Source organism: Bufo bufo, chromosome 6 (assembly GCF_905171765.1).
Source record: "Bufo bufo chromosome 6, aBufBuf1.1, whole genome shotgun sequence".
NCBI lineage: Eukaryota > Metazoa > Chordata > Amphibia > Anura > Bufonidae > Bufo > Bufo bufo.
In genome coordinates, this window is record NC_053394.1 from 73,239,905 (window position 1) to 73,266,601 (window position 26,697).

At 41.9% G+C, this 26,697-nt stretch overlaps 1 protein-coding gene across 1 annotated transcript in view; it reads right to left on the bottom strand.

The window, feature by feature from the left end:
- The window catches only part of SH3PXD2A (SH3 and PX domains 2A), a 354,245-nt gene that overhangs the window by 203,464 nt on the left and 124,084 nt on the right, over positions 1–26,697 (bottom strand). The window contains exon 3 of the mRNA XM_040438015.1: positions 4,511–4,586. Coding sequence (XP_040293949.1) covers positions 4,511–4,586 — 76 coding nt within the window. The remainder of the gene's footprint in view (positions 1–4,510; positions 4,587–26,697) is intronic.

Sequence of the window (26,697 nt, forward strand, 5' to 3'; positions counted from 1 at the left end):
GTATTCCCAAACAGCCGCTCCATTCATTTCAGGGGTCCCGTTTCTCATGATGGGTGGGGGTCCCTGTGATAGGATCCCCAACAATCTAACAGTTGTTCCCTATTCTGTGGATAGGGGACCACATTATATAACTGGAATACCCATTTAAATTAGTTTCATCCATATGTCCACATAGAGCACCATTTGAATATGCAGACATGTGGCAGATTCGTTTTCTTTAATTTGTGCAACTGAAAATAAAAACATAATTTTATGTCTTATATTTATGAACGGGGGTTTGCAAAATGCACATGCTGCAGATACAGCCCCATTCACATGCAGGGAACCGGAATTTTTAGTTGCAGAAATATGTTCCATATGTGACTATGGTATAAAGAGGTTGAGGCAAGTCTTCATATTATCCCTTTTTTATTTAATTTTATGCACTTATATAGCGCCAACATATTCCACAGCGCTTTACAGAAATTAGCATCACGCTGTCTCCAATGGGGCTCACAATCTAAGTTATCCACAAGAGAGGACATTGGACCTTTTGGACCCCCACAGATCCTGAGAACGCAGGTCCCACTCCCACATCCTGATGTAGCAACTACTTAAGCATGGTCCCTGCCACTCCACTCATTCTCTACGGGAAAGCTGGAGACAGACAAGCCCATATGGGAGAAATGACGCAGGATGGGGGATCGAGACCCCTGTTTTTTGGATCTATGGTGGTCCAATCACTGGGATCACAACTGATCAGTCAGTTATTCTACAGATACAGGATAACTTTAAAACTTGACACAACCCAATTAAGCATCCCAAAGCCGAAGCAGTGTGTATGGGCAAGACATACATCATGTAACTGTGGCCATTGACTTCAGTGCTAGAGATAAAGGGCATCTGTCAGCAGTTCTGTACCTATGACACTGACTGACCTGTTACATGTGCACTTGGCAGCTGAAGACGTCTGTGTTGGTCCCATGATCATATGTGCCCACATTGCTGAGAAAAATGATGTTTTAATATATGCAAATGAGCCTCTAGGAGCAACTGGGGCGTTGCCTTTACACTTAGAGGCTCAGCTCTCTCTGCAACTGCCGCTCTCTCTGCACTGAATCACAGGCCAGGCAGTAATAATGTTATCACACCTGGAACTGTCAAAGTGCCGGCGGCGCTGCTCTTTCAGAGAGAGCTGAGCCTCTAGGAGTAATGGTAACGCCCCCGTTGCTCCTAGAGGCTCATTTGCATATATTAGAACATCATTTTCTCAGCAATGCGGGCACATATGAACATGGGACCAACACAGATGCCTTCAGCTGCCAAGTGCACATGTAACAGGTCAGCCAGTGTCATAGGTACAAATCCGCTGACAGATGCCCTTTTAACCATTTTCACAGCCTAATGAGATTTTTCTACTGAAAACTTTAAAAACCCATCCAAAAATCAGATTTGTTTCGCTGTCACATTGGACTTTTATACAATATCCCCAGATTTTGTAACACATGACTTCCAGCGTCTCAGTAAAGTAAACCTCACCCGCTAATTCAATAATCCAAGAAAGGTAGAAAGTTAAAAGAACTCAGGGGTCAATGGAAGACATTAACGAATCTGCCCCCAGGCTCTTCAGAGGTATGTTTAGAAAGATGAAGTGAAACAAAATGAAACATTGTTGACACTACAAACAAGGACGACAATCAGCAAGTTTTTCTTTGGTCTGATGTCAAAAAAAAAAAAAAAAAGACCTAGGGAGTGGACTTTTCCAAGCCTCGGTCTGCCAAGTAACATCAGCGTTATGGGGATTCCCACTGACAAGGGCTGATTGTGTTGATTTTGGTGGGAAAGAACTGCAAAATTATAGAGAAGTACAATGTATAAGTCCCTGAAGGAACGTTCGTCCAAGAACAAGCTCTGCACAGCTTTCACAAGTGCATTTGACAAAATGAAGCCACAGACTGTATACATGACATACATGTGTAAGTACTTGTGGGTAACAGATAGTAGGGAGTAATAAATTTGATTGTAGCAACCAGTGCCAGGGAGCTGCTGCCAAGGCAAATAATATTACGGGATGGATCAAAAGAAACCAAGATGCAGAGGAGGAGTTCTACCCTTATATTCACTAATCAGACCCACACATGGATTCTTGTAAGGCTTGGAAACAGTTTGAAATAAGACATAGCATAGCCCAAATAAGTTTAAAGGGGTTGTTCAGCCTCTACTAGGTTATGCCTGTCCTCAGGATAGCTGATCAGTGGAGGTCCAACACCCCACACCTCTGCCAATGAGCTGTATGAAGAGAACGCAGAGCTCATGCAAGCGCAGCCGTCTCCGCACTGTTCGCCACTGACATTGCAGCAGCGAGTAGGTGTAATTAAAGCTCCTCTGTTCCCTTCACTTTAATGACACGGCTTCTTGGCTTCTTGAATAGGAAGGAGCCGTCAATTGAAGGGAATAAGACGGCGTAGTTGTTATTACACCTGCTCGCCGCTCCAATGTTGATGGCGAGCAGATAAACAGTGAGGAGAACACAGAGCTCGCATTCTCTTCCTACAGCTGATCAGCGGGGCGTCAGGACTCGGGGCCCCACCCATCTGATATTGATGACCTATCCTGGGAATAGCACATCAATATAGGATAAGCGGACAATCCCTTTAACTAAGGACCTCTAACCCCCTCCCAATTCACTTTTTATTAGATGCTTGTGTATAGAAGTAAACTCAATCACGCCAACATCGCTCAGTGGTCAGTACTGGCACCTTGCAGCGCTGGGGTCCTAGGTTTGAATGCAACCATGGACAACATCTGCATGGAGTCTGTATGTTCTCCCTGTGTTTGTGTGGGTTTCCTCCGGGTTCTCCGGTTTCCTCCCACACTCCAAATACATACCGATAGGGAATCTAGATTGTGAGCCCCATTGGAGACAGCGTGATGCTAATGTCTGCAAAGAGCTGCGGAATATGTCAGCGCTGTATAAGTGGGGATAATAAATAAATAAATAAATAAAATCTGCCCAAATAGGCTAGGAGAAAAGACCTTGTGTGCACTGTATCCTGAATGCCTACTACTATTTTATTTTATTTTACGCACTTATATACCACTACTATATTCTGCAGCGCTTTACAGACATTAGCATCCAACTGTCCCCAATGGGGATCACAATCTAAGTTCCCTATAAGTATATCTTTGGAGTTTGGGAGGAAACCGGAGAACCTGGAGGAAACCCACGCAAACACAGGGAGAACATACAAACTCCATGCCGATGTTGTCCTTGGTCGGATTTGAACCTTAGGACCCCAGCGCTGCTAGGCACCAATGCTAACCACTGAGCCACCGTGCTACTATCTGGAGAAAGAAGCAGGCTGCGCCTGCCAATCAAGGCTTGTCTACAGCTGCTGCCAATGGCACCAATGACAAGAAAGGGAGAGGCAAATCTAACATTTAAAAAAGGTTAACAAATACAGATACACCACAAAGGGAGGCAAACATATTGTACAAAGGTACACATACAAAGACAAAGTGCAAGAGGCACTGGAAATGCAGAGTAATATACATGTGACAGAGGGTTTAAAAATGCAAAACCGAAAATAATTCAATGGGGTCTGTCGGCCATTTTCGGTATTTGTCAATGGGCAGATCCAGTACTCTTTGTTATTTTTCATTTTTCTGCTCCTGTGATGGAGCAATAAAACAGATTTTAGCAGACGTGTGAATTGAGACTAATTTTCAGTTCTCTTTGAGCAAGTGGGAGAGACTAGCTGCTATGATGTCTCCCATAGAGTGCACATGGAGAAAACAGGAGATACTGCTCCCTAAATCTCTTTCACTCAGATTCACCATATAGACATGATAGAGAGGTAATGAGCAATACTGATGTGAATGAAACACTTGGGGTGAGATTTAACACTTCCTATCAGCTGCTTCACCCGCATTGTTCCATCCTCTACCCTCTCAATAGACTTCTATGGGCATCTGTAATCTGATCCTTTAGTGAGATGATAGACAGTCTTGGTCTCTTAAGATAGATATATCACAGAATTCAGAATAAATTTTACGTTTAGGAACAAGGGGGTGTGGTATCAGGGGGAAGGAGCCCAAAGTTTCTTATATGAAGTTTGTGGAAAGGTTAGTGGCAATTTAGGCATACAGAGACCTCAGCAATGCAGGCACTTTAAATAAAAGTTAAAGGGGTCAACTTACAAAATGCAACCGTAAACTTCAAAATATAGTAGCATGTTTTGGGTCCACAATAGTAGGAAGCATAGAAAACCACCTGACACAACCCTAATATGGTACAGGCAGAATACAATTATGGGTAATCTGAATGCAATATTAAGTGAAGTTACAAAAAAAGGAATATGTAAGAAAACATGGCTACATAGAAAAACATGGAAAATAGCAGAAAACATTAAGTGGGCACTAGGACTGGCATGACATGCGCACTACAAATGCAATTATTTGTACTGTGGCTAATACTGCACACTATGATGTATGCATTATGATTATTATATACACAGAATTTTTATTTTACCTGGGAGAAATGGTATTATTCTTTGCTTTGGATCTTTCTGTCCTGCTTCAATAGGAAACTTATCCAAAACTTGCATCTGTAACAGAAATATTAATATATCGTAAAGATCAATGGCCAAAATGTACACATCAAATAGTATAATGCATACGTACGCTGTAACATAATCCGTAACCCATATGACATTAATAATGCTATAGTAAAGGACTGGAACCACATTACTACTATTTATACTTCTCCACACCTTTGTGTGGGTTTTTGATGTTTTTTTTTCCCACACTCCGAACTATAAGGCTCAGTTCACACCTGAGCGTTTTACAGCGCGTTCCTACGCGCTGTAAAACGCTCAACAAGGAGAAACCAATGCTTCCCTATGGGAATGGTTCTCACCTGGGCGTTTTACAGCGCGTACGATCGCGCTGTAAAACGCCCGACGCTCAAACAAGTACATGAGCGTTTTTTTTTGGGCGTTTGTCGCGCGTTCCCGTACATAGACTTTCGGGAACGCGCGACAATGTGTGTTCACTTGTCTCTGTATGCGCGCTTGTAAACGCCCGTACAATCGCGCATACAGAGCGCTCCTTTCAGAACGCTCTGGTGTGAACCCAGCGTAAAGATAGGTTAAATTGCCCCATTCTGTGGGTCTAATGCAGAAAAATTAGATCTCCATCGGGAACGAGGACTAATGTGAGAGGGGGAAAATCTGAACAGCGCCAGAAAAACAGTGCCAGATTGTGTGTGGCATTGCAGTCCAGCCACATTCACTTCAATGGAGGTAAACTACCATACCAGGCACAACCCATGGACAGGTGTGGTGCTGTTCCTGGAAGAAAGCAGCCATGTTTTCTCATCCTGTACAACTCCATAAAATAAAATTTTAAATCACATTGTGTATGAAGTTGGCAAAACACTGAAAAGCAAAAACAAGGCACAACCAGATATAGCGTCACCAGATGCCCACCACTGCAGAAGTGACAAGACAATATTACTTGCACAGCTCTATGGCACAAAGAGCACTTGCTTGGTTTTCTAAAGAAAGCTCTACCTTAAATAGGGTACAGGGATGTCCTAAGCACTTAAAAGCCTGAGAAAATGCGATCTCTAAAAATTGCAATAAAAATAAGGCTCTCTGGCTCTGCTGTCCTCCAGGATTTTAAAAATATGGTTGCTACCTTTCAGAAACAGTGCCACATCTGTAAACAGGTTAGGGGGAGGTAATGCAGCTCAGCTCTATTTACTGCAGTTGCAGTTCCAGACACAACCCATGGACAAGTGTGGAACTGTTTCTTTAAGAAAGCAGCCATGCTTTTCTAGTCCTGGACAACCTTTTAAAGGGGTTGTCCGATATTTTTATATTGATGGCCTATCCTCAGGATAGGTCATCAATATCAGATTAACAAGGGTCCAACTCCTGGCATCCCTGCCGATCAGCTGCTTGAAGAGGACACGGCATTCCTGTGAACATTGTGGCCTCTTCCTAGGCCAGTGATGTCAAGTTCATCGGTCATATGGCCTAGGTGCTGTTCGGTCCCATTCAAGTGAATGGAGCTAAGATGCAACACCAAGCACAGCCGTTATCCAAAGAATGGCGCTGTGCTTGGTAAGCTGCAAGGAGGCCACGAAGCTCATCAGAGCGCCACAGCTTCACTTAAAAAGCTGATCGGTGGGGGTGCTGGGTGTCAGACCTCTGATGATCCGATATTGATGACCTATTCTTAAGATAGGCAATCAATATCAAGATCTTGGACAACCTATTTAAATTTGTGGTTTATTGGTTACCACTGATGCCTTGCAGCACTGGGGTCCTTGGTTCAAAACCTGTAGCTGGCCAGCTAAGACCTGTCCTAGGTTGCTAATATAGCTTGTGTGTTTATACAGCCAAACCTGCCAATAACCTTAATACAGTTCCTATGTTTGTGTGTTAAAGACAAAAGCAGAGTTCTTTACAGTGACTTCATGTTTGGATGTCATATAACTGTTATATTTTGTGTTCACAGAAGCAAAGAAGATAATATGCCTTTAAGATTCATTATATAATGTAAGGTAAGCTCAATGACACATCAGACACAACAGAGAGCATAGAGTTAAACTGTTGTTGCTGGGCAGGAGTCTTGACCAATCACAACCAGCCTCACACACAGCAGGAGTTTTGACCAATCACAGCCAGCCTCACACACAGCCCGTGTGGGAAATTCCCCTAGCAGGAGCTGCTAGAATCATTACACCAGAGGAGAGCAGCTGAGCAGACATTCACTCCACTAAGAGCTGTGTTTTATGGAATCAGAGAGGCCAAAATAGGTATTTAAAACAGTTATATAATGTTCCTGTTAATATAGTGATTAGAAATGTATACTGAACTAGTTATATGTGTGTTTACTTACAGTTCCACCAATTGCAAACTACAAATTCAATTGCTACAACATTCACAATCCAAATTGCATACAACCATACCAGATCATACTCAACCAATCTGCAAATAGTTACTGCTAACTGCATACTGTAAATTACGACCAAATTCTGCAAGTGAACTATTGGTTAGACCTCAGATATCTCAGAGAGATCATAAAGTGCTTAAATAACTTAAAGTGAGAGTACAGATACTGAAGAGAGAAATATATCCACCATTTTATGTTGAATGACAAGATTGAACAGTTGAACCACCATCTTATGCATACCGCCATTTTATGAATCTTTATTCAACACGTGTTTTGTACATGGAATATCTGCTGCAGAAGGCAGTGTTATATGAAGAAAAGTTGAAGTTAATAAAGAAGTTATTTCAAGCATTTGGTGTGCTCTTTAAGCCTACTGTTTCCATAGAACGACGCTAGGGGAATTATACAGTAACAGACAGTCTGGTTAGACTAAAGAGTCAGAGATATCAGAATTCTTCTAATGCCACAGCGCAAAGGGCACTTCATAGTTCTGCACCTGCCACAAAACCAACTAAGGACAACTTCCTGCCTGGAGTTTGTATGTTCTCCCCATGTTTGCGTGGGTTTTCTCCGGGTTCTCCAGTTTCTTCCCACACTCCAAAGACATACTGATAGGGACCTTAGATTGTGAGTCCCATTGGGGACAGTGATTGATGACAATATCTGTAAAGTGCTGCAAAATATGTTGGTGCTATATAAGCAAGTAAACAAAATTAATATTGATAACCTGTCTGGAGAATAGGTCATCTATATTAATCTATTTTAAAAATTTCGATAAGCCTATGAACTGCTACATAAGAATTAATGTGACTCTTTCAACTATTCGAGCCAAGAATTCATAATTAAATCGAATAGTGCATAAGTGCATTATAGTACCAAGAATCGACGATTATATAAACCGAAGATTTGGTGACTATTCAATCGAGATTTTCTGTGAATTATCGATAATTAGATTTTTCCTGTGGTGTATCCATTAAGCACCTATATGCTGTCTGACCTACATGGTTATTAGTCAAATCTACCTCAAGTGAATTTTACCTACCGTCATTTGTGATGTTTTATCTTTTTGTTTTTTAATTCCTGTACAATTTACGTATCTTGTATGACTTTTTAACATTATAACTTTTTAAAACTGTGAATCTACTAATAGAATTCAATAAAGGAATTTGTTTTGAGCAGTTCTCCAGTTTCATGAGTGCCATATCTTTATTACTACAATCTTAATTAACCCTTTTGGTGTGTTGGAGTTAACACATAGATATTGTGCACCGTTCTATCCTACTGATTGGTAGAGCCACTCCATCCTGTGAACATCTATATTAAACACTCGGAAAACCCATTTAAACACAAATGGCCCTACAAAATTTGACTGTTAAAAGAGGCAGAAAAAAGATGTATCGATGACCTTTTCTTCATCTGAAGTAGCAAAATTGACCCCACGTGGGATAAATTTGTTATCTCTGGCTGTAAAAATATTAGTCCTTTAGGTAGTTACAGATATCAAACAGGCCTCCAATATGTTTTGGTGGGGCTGCCCTAACACATGTTCCTCGCTTAGCCCTTGGTTTATTTACCTATGTGTATTTTTAGTCAGAAGGAGCTGGAAATCATCCAAAATGTTATTTTCAGGATTGAAGGATATTTCTCACTAATATAAATGTACTGATTAAAGCTCACAATCGTATGGAAACTGTTAGACTTGTGCAGTCCACTTATGCCCAACTTTGGTAAAAGTTGTAAAGGAAAAAAAAACTCTATACAGTCTTCTAGTGGTGGTCACTTGTTTGTCTAGTAATGTAAGGAATACTGTATACCTTAGACCACCCACCTAATTGAATTTTACTTCAGAAGAACAGATGTTACGCCATTTGAAAAACAAAGTTGCATTTTTACGCAGTACATAATACATGATAGATGGAAGCTTTATTTTGCTTGCCTTCAAACAGGACGTTGGGCAGAACTTCTAAGTAAGAAAAACTTCCTTTAAAAGAAAAAAGTGTGGGCTCCAAAATAAATCATGGACATGGATACAAGCCTTTCAGAAAAGCACCCCCATTTAGATGAGATTTTTTGGGGATAGGTTTTCAATCCACCTACTTTCTCTGCATACTAGACATCTTTGAAAGGACCACCCCCATAGAAGACCATTTTGCACTGCAATTATGGGTGAAAACTTAAAAAGATGAGTAAAGAACCAATTCTACAACTAAGCAGATGAAAGAATAAGATACTCTAAGGGGCATGGCAACAGCATGTTGATCGACGCTCAATACCTGCATTTACACGCAGTAATTATCTTTAGTATGAGAATAAACAAATCTGTGATATCATTGGATATCCCAATACAGCACCATTAACAGTGCTTTTTTCTATTGCCAGCAGCTGCCAACATCATCTAGATTGATGGGTGTCAGATCAAATCTTAAGGATAGGTCATCAATATCTAGAACCCGAACATTTACTGTATGTATAATTCCAGCCTAAAGGAAGGGGCATGCTTCTTTCTTTAAGAATGTGTCTGAACCACCTGGCAGACTAAAGGTCAGACTTTGCCGGTGGAAAATTTAGAAGGTATAACTTTGGGTCTAAGAGTACGTTGGGTCTCAAGACTCTTTTTGGTGAAGGTCTTGACTTCAGCCCAAAAAAAAATCTTCATTGGGCATCAATACAAAATTTTAAAGGGGTTGTACCATCTGGACATTTATGGCTTATCAATAGAATTGGATCCCATAAGAGGAACTACCCATCTCAAGGATGGGACCCGAGGTGGATATAGGACAACCCGTGTATGTGTAGCCACTCCTCTATTCACCACTATGGGACTTTCATAGTAGCTGGGAGCTGGCTTGGCAACCTTTGGAAAGCTCGTTGCACTGAATGGATGGGTGGTCACTCATGCGTGGTTTGTAGTCATATTTTTACTGCTCCTGTTACTAAGCAATGAGTCAAACTAATTCCAGCACTGACTAAAACAGTTCTTTCTTTTTTATGATTTTTTTTCTGTAATTACAAGAAATTGCTTAAAAATTATTAAAAAAACACACGTGGCAACTCTACATTAATGTTCCTCACAGATTAGGCCTATCATTTCACCAACATGCAGCTCAATAACATAGTTATTGCATTAATATTAGTTAAAATAATCAAGTACAAGTTTTGGGAGTTCACTTTTGTCACAAACTCCAGGCGTACAAGACTTTCAGCTGTTTCCGGTCACAGAACCTAGCTTTGGCCATCAGCCCAATGGTGTCTAATAAACTGCAGCATAAATGAAGCCAGATGTATAAACATATGCATGCAAGTGGAAACAAACAAATAGATGTTCATGTAAACCAATATCTGTTGTTCACAGGAACAAATGCAGCCTATAAAAAACACACTGTACTTGTGATAATTGGACGACAGTCCAACATGACATTATCCTTCTTGTAACCATTAATGTAACCATCCAAAAAAGCAGGGCCAGATTATAGGGAGGATAAATGGCAAAGTTGCCAAATGGCTTCCACCACCTGGAGACCTGATGAGGGATGATCATGCCTTCTGTTTACAGTCTTCAAAAAATTGGGGAGAGGATTGGGACATCCAACCCAATATATTTTTAAGGAGCCACCACTAATGGTGATCCATCCCTGCAAAAGAGAATTTACCATATAGGCAATATCCAGTGAACAAACAGCCTTAGCTCAGATATGGACCTTAACGTTGCCTACCCGCTCTCTGCAGACCGCAAAGTTTAATGCAAGGGCAGGTAGGAATGAGAACTGTGAGACAGAATATTACCAAACTCACAGAAACAATCTTTTTGTTGTTAAAATGGTTGTCCGACCTAGGAGGTGACAAAGTTTGCCCAAATTTTTTTTTAAATTGGCTTTGGTCTCAAGACCGCTGTGTCCAATCACTAGCTTCTACAGTTCGTGACCTAGAACGGCATATCGCTAGCAGGTTGAAGCCCATAATTGGCTGCAGCAGTCACAGAAACAAGCCACTTGCAGTCCAGTGGGGACCCAAATTGGCCGGGAAGAGGGCTGCAACTGCAGGAATGCAGTCAGGAGTTTTTTTTTTTCCTACTTGGGCATAGTTTTTGAGGAATGGGTAAATCAGGAACTAGGCCAGACAACCTCATGTCATATCTACTGTATATCAGAGCCACATGCATTAGATAGATCTCGACCGAAAACCTGTTCTGCTGATTCCACTATTAACATGCACCCTTAATTTGGCTGAGCATGCATATCTATGTTAATGAGAAGAGGGAAATAAGCCGCAGTCCAACACCTTATCTCCCACAAGAACAAAGGATCAGGCATGCTTAAATCCAACAAGCCTTTTTACCCCCGCAAATTTGCGATAGAATGCAATAATATGATATCACTGGCCAATTATTACAATATAATGATGTATTGGGCCTATTTTATTTCATGTGTATGACTAGCTTAATCTGGCTACACCACGGATCACATAGCCAAGGAGTAAATCCATTCACCTCTATAGAAGTAAATAAGATGCATGAGTGTGATGGATCTTCATATTTTCTACCAAGTTGATAATAACAGTAAGGAGATAGCCTGGAGAAATGGATACCCAGTCAAACTTAAGTGTTATAAGCATTACAGAAACATCGAGTGCACCTTGGGTCTAATTTTACTCCAACCATTTACTAGAAGGGATATATAAACTGACAAAAACACATGAACAGACATATTGAATTTCACTACGAAGATGTTAAAAGGATCTATAAAACTGGTTCAAATCAGGAAAATTCCCCTTCAATTTGAAAGAATTACGAGATGTCAAATAGATGGTGTTACTCTGGAAAAAAATAAGCTGCTGGGAAACTCATTTTCTCCTCCAGAAAATATATATATAATATCCTCATAACCCAAAGCTGCCAAACACCCGACAAAAAGCATTTCAAGATCCAAAAATGAGAGGCTTTCCAGCAAAATGTTGCTGCCTGGGATTAAGCAAATGGAAACGAAGCATATACAGTACATGATTCATAGAAAACTGTATGCAGCACTTTAGCAAATGCAAGCCAATATAGTAAAGGTCAAGTATTTATTGCAGACAATGATCAAAATTTTTATGGTGGCTACTCCTGAATTCTGGTATAATTGACACAAAAAATTGGCACAATTTTGGTGCATCTTATTTTTGACATATGTAAGAAGCAAGTGCACCAACTACATGGCTTAAAATGCACCATTTTTGCAACACAATTTTCATAGAAATCTGTCACAAAGTAAGCCAATCAATAGGTGGTATAAGGTTAGACAAAAGTGTCTATGTCTGCACCAAATGTATCACCCAGCCAGGGGCCTAGCTACCATGAAAGCGGCTGATATGGGGCGAGAACTCAGGAAGGGGTTCGAGACAAATGGATTTATTTTCAGGGCCAAGAAAGCGGTGAGTAAATGTCCCTAGTCCTAGCACAGGGCTGCGGAATGGACATACAGATGTAGACTGCACACAGTGTGCCATCCGCATCTTTTGTGGCCCCACTGAAGTGAATGGGTCTGCATCTGACCCGCAAAAAATGTGTATCGGATGCAGACCCAAACCACGGTCGTGTGCCTGTGCCCTAAATATGTAGAATTATACCACCACCACCTCACAGTCCCATATAGTCATATAACAAATCAGATTGGTTGTTAAAGAGATAGTCCAGATTTAGAAAACAGGGTTAGACTTTTTTTTGGCTTCATTTACAATTTATGGCCTGGGCCCAGTATTGCATGGCATTTGCTTCAATTATATGGGGGTGATCTGCAATTCCAGACACAGTCCATGGGTAAAAAAAAAAATATCTTAAAAAAAAAAAAGATCCAGATCCTCCAGTCCATTCAAGTGAATAGAGCTGGACGTATGGCACAGTGCTTGGAGCACCACGGTGCCGTCATTCTGCTGATCAGTGGGGATCCGTGACCATACTGTACATCGATACCCTATTCCAAAGACAGGCTATCAATTCAAAGTCCTGGACATTACATGGTAATTCAAGGACATGTACTTGGGATTATTCATTCATGGGGAAAATGGCCTTCAAATGTGTTCAGTATAAATGAAAGGAGGTCTGAATTCACCTCTGCTATTTTCATTAACATGAACGGGCTGCAAAATATTTTTACGGTTTGTCTGTATCCAATTGCGAACCAATTTGACCTCTTGTAGAAGATCCAAACAGTAATGGTAATGTATTGCAGGCCTTCAGCTATTTACGTGCAATTTTCAGTTCTTCACAGTTTCCTTCAGAGGCAATCCCTGAAAGTCTCCAATATCTCATATGACATTACACCAATGACCAGAAGATAATCCCCTGGTCTGAACCGCATTGGAGCCACCAAATCTAAAGTAATTTTATTTTGACATGCGCCAAGTCTTTATTACTTCCTGATGGTTTTTTAAAGCAATTTGTTACTGGGGACTTCTTAAAAAATAAAAGACCGGAGTGATTTAAATCCTTGGAAATGTAAAGAAAATCGCTCGCTTGCAATTTGAAGTTACCTCAAAAGCCTTTGTACTTCTGGCTTTCATTTTACCTAAAAACCACAATTCAGTTTTTTTTCAGTTTTATTGAATCACGTTTGACTGATAACTTACTGCCCTGGACAATCACCAGGAAAACAGCTGCCTGGAAAATAAAGAAGCCTTTACACTGGGAAGCAAAAATAATCTCACTGTACAAAGAACGTCAAAGGAAAGTCCACAATAGGGATGATGTAATATCCCAGGAGAGCAGAGCTCTGCCCAGACTGAAGTTGAGTAAATTGGTCAAAATAACTACAAAGAGCTGAACTGATGTTTCTACCTTAATGTACAACGTGCACAAATAATTTTAAGAGCATGGAGTTCCAGCCTCAGGACACACCATATGTGCAACCACACAGGTGGTCCGCTGCTACCTTAAAGGGTTTATACCAAGAATTAGGCTGAGTTTACACGGGCGAGATTTCCGCGCGGGTGCAATGCGGGAGGTGAACGCATTGCACCCGCACTGAATCTGGACCCATTCATTTCTATGGGGCTGTGCACATGAGCGGTGATTTTCACGCATCACTTATGCGTTGCGTGAAAAATCGCAGCATGCTCTATATTGTACGTTTATCACGCAACGCAGGCCCCATAGAAGTGAATGGGGCTGAGTGAAAATCGCAAGCATCCGCAATCAAGTGCGGATGCTGTGCGATTTTTACGCACGGTTGCTAAGATGACAGTCTATTCACTGTATTATTTTCCCTTACAACCGTGGTGATGGACCATGTGATCTGACGTCACCACAGGTCCTTTAGCCGGCAGCTCATGATTAAAGATGTAAGAAGAGACCGGCAGCTACGCGATCAAGAGGAGAAGGCGAGTTAATTATTTTTAATTTTTTAACCCTCAATTGACCACCTACTAAGCATTCTGTATTAAAGAATGCTAATATTTTCCCTTATAACCATGTTATAAGGGAAAATAATAATATCTACACAACACCTAACCCAAACCTGAACTTCTGTGAAGAAGTTCGGGTCTGGGTACCACAGTCAGTTTTTTATCACGCGCGTGCAAAACGCATTGCACCCGCGCGATAAAAACTGAACAACGGAACGCAATCGCAGTCAAAACTGACTGCAATTGGGTACCTACTCGCGCGGGTTTGCCGCAACGCATCCGGACCTTATTCGGACACGCTCGTGTGAACTCAGCCTTATACGGAAAAACACTTCACACAGGAGATGTTGTCTTCAGTACAGTAAGGTGGCCAGCCATACTTACCTACTTAAGAATTATGCAGAAAAACATTTCTCGTTACGAAGCGGATCTGGATCCGCTGTGTCTACTGAACAGATTTGACTTGGGACTACTCCTAAGGGCGTTATCTAAGAGGCTTCCCCTGGTCTTCACCCTTTAACCCCTATACAAGGATCGGGACTCTGCTACAGGGCAGTCAGCTGAGGGTCAATACAAAGATCAGACATAGGTCAGGTCAGGAAGTGAAGGGTCAAGTCCGGAAACAGGCAGGAGTCAGTACACAGGACAAGTAGCACACGTTAGAAGGAAACTAAACAACTAGGACCTATTGCTCGGGATCTTCACATAGGGTATTAAAAGGCAGATTCCCCTAAGGTGGCCAGCCATTCTTACTCGAAGAATTATGCAGAAAAACACTTCTTGTTATGAAGCGGATCTGAATTCACCATGTCTACTGAACAGATCTGACTTGGGGCTATTGCTGAGGGCGTTATCTAAGTGGTCCTCCTCTCCCTGGTCTTCACCCTTTAACCCCTGTATAGGGATCTGGACTCCACTACAGGAGAAACACTAGGCCACTAACTCTTGGAGAAGTCTCTGTTCAGTAGACTGCTGACCCACAGGGGTCAAGACACAGATATAGCTAGACATATCCATTAATTTAGAAGTTGGGAAAGAAAGAATGAAAAGTGTCTGACCCACTTCATTATGAGATCACTATGATGACACTGAGAGGAGGAAGGAAGCAAAAAAATAAAAAAAAATATTGAGCGTTTTAGCCCACCACTGAATGAAGGAGAAGGTGGACCAGAAATTTTGCACCAGAAGAAACAGCCGGGGGCACTACCAGAAAGACATAGTCTACAAAAAAAAAGTATAATATTTTTATTGTAAGTATATTGCAATAATGCTTCACCTGAAATGCTCTATACATTGCATAGTAGCTTTTCATGAAATAAGACCCTTGCAGACTATTAGACTGCATGCAAGGGACAGAGCTAAGAAATTTCATAATTACTGGCAGACTGTGTGAGCTATCAGGGAGCACGGGGCCCACACTCGTTCTTTTACAGGGGTCCTCTGCCGTTTGTGTCTGCTCCTGCTCAAACATATTAGATGATTGTCTCTGCGCTTCCAGAGAATTTCTAGTAGTGTGATGTATATGAAGTGTTCAGCAGATGTTCACTCAGGGGCAAAAAACGACTGGTGAGGTTTTTTAGCATGCCTGATGTTTTGTTCTCAGAGAAGATAAGCTGCTGCCAGGGGTATATTCAGACAGATTTGTCGCACATATTTTTGTGACTGTCCCATTCATCTGGATGGGGCTGGCAAAAATCCATGTTCTTGCTACAGCAACACACCATTCAGATTAATGGAGTAGATTTTCACTTACAAACATTTTCTGCAACAAATGTACCACGTTTGACTCTACCCCCAGGTCTCACAGTATGGCAGTTGAGCAGTTTTGGCATCATATTCTTGAACTAAAAACATTGGGGGTGAACAGTCCAATAAATCGTGTCCAAATAGATAAGTGCGCCAGTATATGAAATTGCATTATGACAAAGTTAGCATTGCAAGATAAAAGCACTGGATTACCACCAGAAAGCAGTTCTGCATCTGGACCTGCAATCTCTAGGACCTCCTGGAAGGTTTTGCAAGAGGGAACCAATTTATTAACGTCTAGCTACATGGAGGTCCCTCCCATAGGACTTACATTATCTCACAATCATGAGCAGACAGTTAGATGCAATCTGTCAATGCTACTCCAGAATATAATATTTCTTTTCTAATACTTTGATCTAATGCTCCTAGAGAGCTTGAGTCCTCCTGATGTGAAAACTGTTGGAGCTCCCTGAAGAGAAGATGTGTGGTCTCGATGTCAGGTTCGCAGAAGTTTAGAGGTCTCAATGAATGTAGTAATGAAAACACTTATAGAGGGCCTCTTTCACACGAGTGTGTTCGGTCCGGGAAACGTGCTTCATATGTGGCTGCATTTCCTGGACTGAACACTGTTCTTCTAACCCAAACTCACAGCATCATAATATGATGCTGTCAGCTCTTGCCTGACAGCGGGCCTACAGTTGTCGGGAGTACAATACTATAAACCTGCAGTTGGCCAGGAACTCACAGCATTATAAGTCATTATGATGCTGTGAGTTCAGTTCAGAGGTGCAGTGTTCGTTGTGTTCATCACACGGTGTGTTTTTACAGGACCAAACACACTGTTGTAAAAGTGGCCTACAAAAGGTTTTTGTGTGGCTCTTGTCTCATATATGCCAACAGTTGGTCAAGTAAGAATCCATTTATCGAAAATGCCACATATTCTTGGACCATGTACGTAAAAGTAGACTGGAAAAATAATTCTATTATAACATTTTTTCCATTTTTTAAAGTTAGTAACCACTGGAAATGGTCTCATGTGTGACACATTCTTCTTACATTATGTCCAGTTTTATGCATAGATCGAGTAGAATAAATTTGCTCTATTTCTCTGGCATTTTGAGAAGTCAACCTGGGGAAGATAGTGATTTAATGTTCAGGTGCATAGATTTAGATTTACGCTAGAAGTCCATCAGTGCATGTAGTTTTACTCAAAAAATTTGCCTTTTTTTGGTGCCTGGAGGCCACGGCTTCTTTCAGGTGAACCCATGCCCCCTTGTTGGACTAGGGATGCTTGGAAAAATGAGTAAAACAGTTGAGTAAATGTGATGCAAAGAATGCACGGAAGTTTTTTTGGCGCAAAATGCGCCAAAAAACTGGCACATATTCAGCAGTAAATCTGCCCCATTGTGTGTTTGAAAATTAACCCTAGCTATTGGGCAGGAAAGTCATGGCATGCCAAGGAACTGGCCTCATAACTTTCTACAAACAGTATCAATTTTAAGGAAAGGCTTCAAGACAATATGAAATCAGCCTTCTCGGGTATACAGCGAAAATGGTTGTGATTAAGAACCGTTTAAAGACAACCTCATCAGTTACAGTATGGAGACATGTACAGCTGCGCATGTAACCGATAGCTTGTAATATTCTCGTGGGAGTGTTGTACAGCAGTCAGCAGGATGAACCTTTTAAATAGAATAAGTTCCAGCTGTAGGTCTTCATCCCAGAGCCGAGGCGTGTTCCTGGCATGTCTAGTGTGTTCCCATTTAGACCTAACATTACGTTACTTGGGAGAACGCAGAGGTTCATTATGTTGACAGATGGACAGCCCGTATCATTTAAAAATCTCTGCCGCTTAGGAACAAAGGTGAACGGATTTCTATGATAACTTGAAAGTGTCTACAAGTCAAGAACAGTTGGTAAAAAATAGCTGTGCCTGAATGTGAACTGAGCTTCGCAGGTGCCCTCACTGACCCCCATCATTTTGTCCACTTTGATATTCTCCACCTGTGAATAATCCTATGCCAGAGACGGCTAAAGATATTTCTAACATGATGGAAAATCCACCATCTATCATGTTGTATCGTCCAACTTAACTTCCCGCTTACATTGTATGGTTTTTATTTAGTACTCTTGATGTCTACATACACTGATTATGTGCAATGATATCAGGAGGGACATGTACAGAAAAGTTTGGCTGTACAGTAGGAGTCAAAATGGACACTTCATCCTTCCCTGCTCCCTTTCCTTGCTGGCTTACAACACTGACCCCAGTCATTACAAGAAAATACAGATCAGAACCTTTTAAATCAGTTGGACAACATGACCTTCGGATGGTTTCCCTTTATCTTATTTGCTAACAAGAGGTCTTTGCATAATGGAAAACATAGAAAAGATCAAGGTCAACCCCATCAGGGCCTAGGTTTCCCACCTCCACTGGCCTCATAATAGCTACCGGTACTGCCCTTTACACTGCCCGATGTTTGGCTAGATCACCACTAACGAGCGTTCGTACGAACACTCATTAGTAGGGAAGAGCGAACTTGTGTTTTTCTAAGAATTCCCTTATGGATTCTGCTACCATGGACCATAACTTATGGTCCGTAGTAGCAGAATCCATGACGGAATTGTTAGATAACCCGAAAATTGTGTTTTCAAGTTTGGCGTACAAGTTTGATCATCCCTACTCATTAGTACTAGGGACTCATTAGATGAACGAAACGCTAGTGCATCGTGTAAGTGTGAGTTCACATCACGTTTTTCCCATCCGCTTAACGTACACAAAAAAAAACTTTAAACGGATGCCTCAGACTAATGCCATACAGCGACATCCGTTTACCATAGAGTTCAATTATTTAAAAAATGTATACGTCAAACGGAGGCATAAAACGTAATGTGAACCCACCCTAATAGCATAGTTTGCGCGGACACATAATTATCATTTGTCGGCAGTAGATTGCACCGTCTAAACAGCCTCTGCTGCCGATAAACAATGATTCTGGGGATGAGCGATGGCATTAGCGATCACTCCTCCCCACACAGTGGAAGGGATAGCTGCATGTAAATGCGGTGGTCACCTCCACTGATGCTTCCTTCCCAACAATCGCTTGCTACATCAGGCCATTTAAAGGGGCCTATAGCTTGCACACTCTTACCAGTAAGGATATAAAAAAAATTTGGTATCCAGGTTCGAATCCAGGCGCTCCTACACTCCAAAACCATATGGATAGGTACATTTGGAATTTAGATTGAGAACCCCAATGGGGACCGGCATTGATGACAATATCTGTACAGAAATATTTTAACGTTATGTAAACGAATAAAATAATTAATAAGCTAGTGTGCAAAAAACAAATTACAGGGGTTCTACAGGAAAGGTTCCAGAGCTGATCATGGAGACCATGGCTTAAAGGGGTTGTCCCACCATAACAAAATATCACCTATACACAGAATATGATTGGGGGATCCCACCACTGAGAACAGGGGCCCCAAGTCCCATGATAACTTGGTATATTTGGACAAGCTCTTTGAAACACCATCCACTCGTGGTGACCAATGCCTGCGGGATTTTACTGCAAATTTGTGCGGCCATAGCCTGTTGAGCGCCGACATGGCTTGGCCGCGTGCAATCAACTGAACTGTGTGGTCTCAACCTAAAGGAACAATGAGTGGTAAGGTTTCTTTTGCAGTCCAGTCCGCAGGCAACATCTTATAGAGCAGGATGAGCTGAGCAGATTGAGATATAGCATGGTGGGAAAAAATTCCATATTACTTGAATTTCATTAATTAAATCTCTGCTCTTTTTATGGTTAGGAGTCCAGTGGGAGGTCCTACTCGGTGACTGACAGGCTTCCTTGTATAAGTGTACATAGAGATAGCAGTCCGCAGATTGGACTACATTTTCAACATGATGGATTCCTTTAAAACTGGATGTAAAATGCAAATTTTTCTTTATGAACTTATTTCGCTGACTAGAACATCAACCCCGATCTCTGCTACGGGACGGGGGGATGGGGAAGAGCAACGAGAAAACTGACTGAAACAGAGTGAAATCGTGGGAGACTGAACTGACAGCTCATTTATGTCTTCGATCAACTTTAATCAAGGGTAGGAAAGTGCTAATAATCTAAAATTGCTCTACCAGCATCATGAATATACCAATCCCTTTGATTGTTACTAAAAGTAACGCAAGAAAAGATTTAAAAAAAGAAAAAGGTAATTGACTGTATGTTTTCAATTTTAATGACGGGAGAGCTGATGTAGGTGGTTTGCAACTTTATCCTTAGGAAACCCCACTAACATCATGTATGGATCTTAACAACCCTGTATTAATTTCATATGCCGCCTAACTACATCCAGATGGCCGCGCCATCACAAAGTTCCACCCAAAGTATAGGTAGAATTAATTATGTTACAAAAATGTCTGCCAGGCATGGTTCAATGGAATACGTAAAAGGTAGCAGTGCTGAGCTTGTTATTCTACAATACTCATTGTGCCACAAAGATAGGTTACCTGCTGTGTTTATAGGACAGAAGATAAACCTACAACAGATAAGGTTACATTCACATGAGGCAGATTTGTTGCAGAAATGTCTGTTGCTGAAAATACATTCCATACATCTGAATGGTGCTGGACATGGATTTCGGCAAACACTATTTCAGTGGATAGAACCGTCGCAGAAACTTCTGCTACAAATCTGCTGTGATGTATACCATAAAGGCAACGTGGAGCGTACCTATAGGACACTGCTAGAGGCTAAAGGGTGGAGTAAGGCTTCGTTCACACCTCCGTTCAGAGATCCTGAAGGGTGTTCTGGCACAGAGCAGCCTGCCGGATCCTCTTCTTCACCGACAGAACTCCATTGACTGCAATGAGGTCCAGCGGTGATTCGGCGTAAATGCTGGGATTCTGCAAGACGAAATCTGTTTCATGCAATGTTTTTTGGTCTGGCCGACAGCCGGGATTAGTTCAGTGTGCAGCTGAAAGGTAGTGAAGTGGACAGTGTGGGAGGGCAATGCATATTGGCCATGGACCTCATAGTTTTGACTAGGTTTTGGCTTTCGACTACCCATCATATTTCTCTGCAGCTCGCAGATTGTAAACATGTGCACCCCTCATCTGAAGCTGCAAGAACTGCATCTCAGAGGCGTTGGAAATAGGAGAGCTCTACTTCAGCTCAGCAAGAACATTGTTGGAAACTTGTTTGCAAAGACTGTGTGCCTCCATCGTATGCGTGGATGAGTGTTGCATCTTTCTACTCACTAAGGACTGAAAGCTACTTATTCACCTTTAACTCAGTTTCCTGCCTATTATTTGCACCTCAGCACCAAGGGCGCCCTACCTTCCTCCAGCAAAGTGACATAACACGGGGTCTGCCCAGGGGGAACACCTATTTCTAACATCCAAAGTGAGACAGATTTAAAGTGATACTCACCTCACTATTCCCGTGATGTTCACTTTTCCGACCGCTTACTGGGTCCCTGCTGGTCTCTTCTTCCTGGTCTCGACATGCAAGAAATGCCTCCTCAGCTAAGCAGTGGCCCCATCAGTGACCTACCTCCATTTCCAGGCATTCTCTGTTTGTCAAGAAGGGACCAGAAAGTGTAGACCAGGTGGAACCAGATAAGCATCGAAACGTGAAAGGTAAGTTGAGCACCCCTGGTTTTGTACATATATATATATATATATATATATATATATATACACATATACATACACATACACATATATATATATATATACACACGCAGACACACACACATACACTGTAATTTACGGAACAGGAGATCAAAAATGTCACCACAGCAACGTCTTACTTTAAACTGATTATCCAGCTGCAGATGATTGTTCCTAAGTGAAGCAGTTTCTCTTTACTCTGGCTGGACTCTGCAGCATTAGCTCCTTTCATATCCCCATTAAGTGCAGTAACCATGTCCAAATGGCTTAAACCTGCCCTGGAAGGTTACAGAAAACTGTTCTAGCCCACCCCTTCCTATTACATGACAGGTGCAGTGACTTGATCGGGTCTGTTTCACTGAAGTTTTTCTGCCTGCTCTGGTGCACTAAAGATTTCGCATGGAGGAGTGAAGCCTTTGAAGTTCCATTCATCAAGTGAGACTTAAACCATGCCAGGGAAATCTAAATATTAGTAATAGGAAGGACCCACGGGCGAGCCTCCACCATGACCGGCTCCCTTTTAAAAGCTTTTGGGCTAAATCTGCTTAAATCGCAAGACCACAAAATTGAATAACTTTTGCATTTTGTGTCTCAAATCTGGTGAATAAGGAGTTGTGATAAATATATTGTACGATCGAAAATACATCTAAAAATAAAATAACTGCATTGCCTAAAATCAGAAGGAACAGCTCGGAGCCATGTCCCCCCAACAGTAGCTCGCTTGTAAGGCTCTTTTATAGGTTCAGCCTCTAACTATAAAGTATGGTTATTTATTAGTCACTTGGTAATAAAAATGAATATTCATTTGATTTTGCTCAAGGCTTTCACAGACTTTATGTATTAAAAAGAACTTCTGAGAAATAAGACATGGAACCTGATTAGTTGCTTACAGTCAACTACTTTTCCAGTGCACTAGTTTGGATAAATCTTCTGCATTGTGCTTCATTGTCTTGTATTCGAAGGCTGCTCTTGAAATACAATCCAAATTGCAAAAAAGGAAAAGCAAGTATGCAATACCCCAGACCTGGGGGCATCTGAAATTGCAAATAGTTTTTAGTTCTGTTATGTATTTCGGGATTTGGCTGTGCATTCCAGTAGAGGAGGTGTGGATGGCAAAGGCTGGCAAGGCACAGGGCTAACCACCCTATTCTCCTCCTCTTGGTAGAAGTGTCTTGTCCTACTTCCTGCAAGGAGGGGAGTTCCTGTCTATATAGGACAGGGATCAGCAACCTTCAGCACTCCAGCTACTGTGAAACTACAACTCCCAGCATGCACACTTACTCAGCTGTTCTTCTAACTTCCACAGTCGGATTCTAGGAGTTGTAGTGTCTAAAAAGCTGGAGCGCCGGAGGTTGCTGATCCCTGATCTTGGGAGAGGAGAGGAAGGACACGCTAGAGCTCCTGCACCTGGGAACGATATACGATTCTCAAGATGCAGCTCAAGAAAGCACCTAAGAGAGAAGACAACCAAGTGATCAGCAAAATACTGCTTTACAGACACTGCTGCAAGGTGAGGTCAAAATGCAAACCATATTTAACATATACAGATGAATTGTCAAGGAAGCTGTGAGAAAAAAGACTGTGTTCCTCCAATTTCAAAGAAATATAGGATGAATTCTTAGCAGGCTATGTGTAAAGGCTTAGTCACAGGTCCAAGTGACAATGTCCGTTACAGGACAGTCAGTGTTTCAACTGTGAAGATGTCCATGAAGGGTCTGTGTGTCCACTTTTTGCCCTCCATTTGTCATTCGTAATCCAGAGGACAGAACATGGATGTCATTTCATAGGGACCCACAGACTCCAGTGAGTTTGGTCTGCAACACAAGCTAAGGCAGTGCATGCTTCTGGAAAAAGAAGAATGTGTGAATAATTAAAATCAAAGGATACATGTGCTGTCCATGCAGAACACAGTGCGCACATCTGAGTCACTGACGTGTGCATAAGCCCAAATGAAGCCTTAGGGTATAGTCACATGTTGAGGTGCAGTTAAAGCCATATTGGGGGTAAAAACATGCAATTTTGCCAGGGTTTGCATGTTTTTATAGGTGAAAACCATTTATTTAAAGTTTTACCTGTAAAAACTGCAATCATGGGAAAAAACGCACGTGCTTTTATAATGCGATTTTAGCTGTACCAAACCATGACCAGCCTGTGTTGTCATGTTTATGAGGTTATTTCAGATGGATTTCTGCTTCTTCTATTAGGCACATACACTGCTCTCTATACCCATAGCTTTCGAGTTTCCATTACCATAAGAGTGAAGGGTGTTAGAGGTCATGCTTTGATGACTACTATACTGAAGAGAACCACTGGTGTCGTCAGTAAACGGCCACAAAACCCTTTCAAGCACACATGATTATTTTATGGCAGCAGTTTATTAACATTATTTTATTGAACATTTTATAAATCCCAGAGGTCCGATAGCATCATAGAGAGGAACCATCCTGGTCTTGTAAAGACTGGTCAGTGCGGGAACTCAACGGACTACAAGCCCAAGACTGACCTAAAACATTGACAAACAATGACATTTATAATGCACTTTTCTCACAGGGACCCAAAGCGCAGGGATAGTTGTGTGGCTGGGGCGACTCCCTGGGAAATCCGTGGCGTCCGTATAGGCGCATGACCCAACACACAAGGCACACTAGGATCCATTTCATAGGAAGCCAATTTTATCTATTTGCATATTTTTTGGAGTGTGGAAGGAAACTCGATTGCTCGGAGGAAACCCACACAAACATGTGGAGGAGAACATGCAAACTCCATGCATGGTCGGATTCAAACCCAGGACCCCAGTGCTGCAAGACACCAATGCTAACCTCTGAGCCACCCTGCTGAATGGTGGCATTCGGATGAATGGCTGCCTATGTGATGAATGGATGACTCTAGTCTGTAGAGAGGAAGTCCGACCCATAGAAGGGTCCCAAATACTCTAATAGGACATTTCTATAGTGGTTGACTTCCAGAGACAACCCTTTTGATAAGAAACCAATCATTGTGCAGGTGGGGTCACTGGTAAATTACTGGCGGCTAGGGCATGAAGTTTATATCAGTATCAAAATAAATGGGTTATCGTTTCTTGATCTCATCTTAGATTCCAGCAGTTAAAGGGGTTATCCAAGACTATTAAATGCCCCCCCCCCCATATGCAAAGGCCCCTTACAATGAATATACTTACCTGGCTCTGCGCGCCGCCCCTGGTCCCCGCACTGCCGCTGCTGCTTCTCTCTGTGTGTGGATGAAAAAATACAGTGTCGGGGAGGGGGGCAGCCAATGGCAGGAGGGGACGGCGACGAGCCTCCCTAGCATCGCGGGTGACACTAGGGAGGCTCGTCCCCATCCCCCCCATTGGCTGCTACCCCACCCCCCGCCAAAACTGGATGTTTTCATCTGCACACAGAGGAAAGCAGCAGCGGCAGTGCAGGGACCAGGGAGCCAGGTAAGTATATTCATTGCGAGGCGCCCAGGCATATGGGGGGCATTTAATCGTCTTGGATAACCCCTTTAAACAAAAGCCATTCAGGAGAATTTAACCCAATTGACCATAAGGGTAGATGCACACAGAAGTGAAGTTTATGCTGATTTTCGTGTGGATTCTGATCCGTTTCTGCACCAAGTCTGCATGTGTTTCTCCCTTTTCATTGCAAAGGGTGAAACCTGCATTAAATCTGCACAAATCATGGGCATGATGCAGATTTCAAAATCTGCAACACAAGTCTATTTCCACACTGTGTAGATGAGTTTGAAAATCTCATCTACTTAGCTGGTACTGTATTAGACTGTGGATTTTCTGCACAAATATCTGTGTGTTATATGCATACCCTTTAGGTATATGCACGAAGCAGTACAGTTTATACAGATTTCTGCACAAATTTTCATGCGGTTTTCACTGTGTTTCCATAACAAATCCACACCAAAATCTGACTTTGAAACATATTTGTCCCAGATCTCACCCTTTGCAATGCAAAACTGTAAATCCACACACGCTATCGACATGCTGCAGATTTTTAAATCCACACCGCAGATCAATTTCTGAAGATAATTGTCTTTAATGGTCTCCAGGTCCATGTTCCGGGAGACAAGGCCTAAAATAGTTTTTCAGGACTGTGACAAAAAATAGTCTGAATAGTGCCATTTCTATAGGTCCATGTGCTGTTCATGAGCAGCCCATTGCACACACATATCAAAAATACCGTTGTCTGAATCAGTTCTTAACCTAGCATCCCTAACCTTTTAAAAAACTAAGTACTACAGTGCGTGTACATGAAGAATAACACCATTTCTGGCCATTGTATGACTTGTATCTGGCATTTTTTTTCCTGTGCATGTTAAATATCTACTTTGCAGGTCTCTCAGATATGGTGGGTGGAGACTAGCTGTCATCCACTGCAAACAGGAAGTAGAGGAGAATCTGCTTCTTAACCTTTTCTTACTCACTCAAAGGCTACCCCAGGGCCATGGAGGTCATTACAGAGAGGTACTAACCTGTATGATTGCGAATAAAAGGCTTAGGAAGTTTACATCTCAGCCCCTGTAGCTGCAGTATTCTGCTTGTCTGTGTGTGTGTCTCATGCGTCTCCTGCTCATTCTCATTCTTGCCCCCTCTGTAGACTTGCATTGACACGTGTAATATGATCCCTTTTGTGAGCTGCTCCCGTCCTGTGGCCAGCCCATCCCTCGCTGCTTGGCACTTTTGTTTAAAGCAGCCAGGAAGGGACTGGCCACAGAAATGAGTGGAGCTTGAGTGCAACAAGAGCAATGGTGATGCCCTCATTGAACCAAAGGCCTAATTTGGCCATTAGGGAAAAGTATCAGAACTCACAAATGGAGCCTTGGATCAAAAAAAGGTTAACTGTGGATATAAGTCTATGCAAACAGTTTCATTTGCATTTAGACAGGGGGGGGGGGATAAACATCTGATAACATGAGAACTAGACATTTTTCACTAAGACATATTA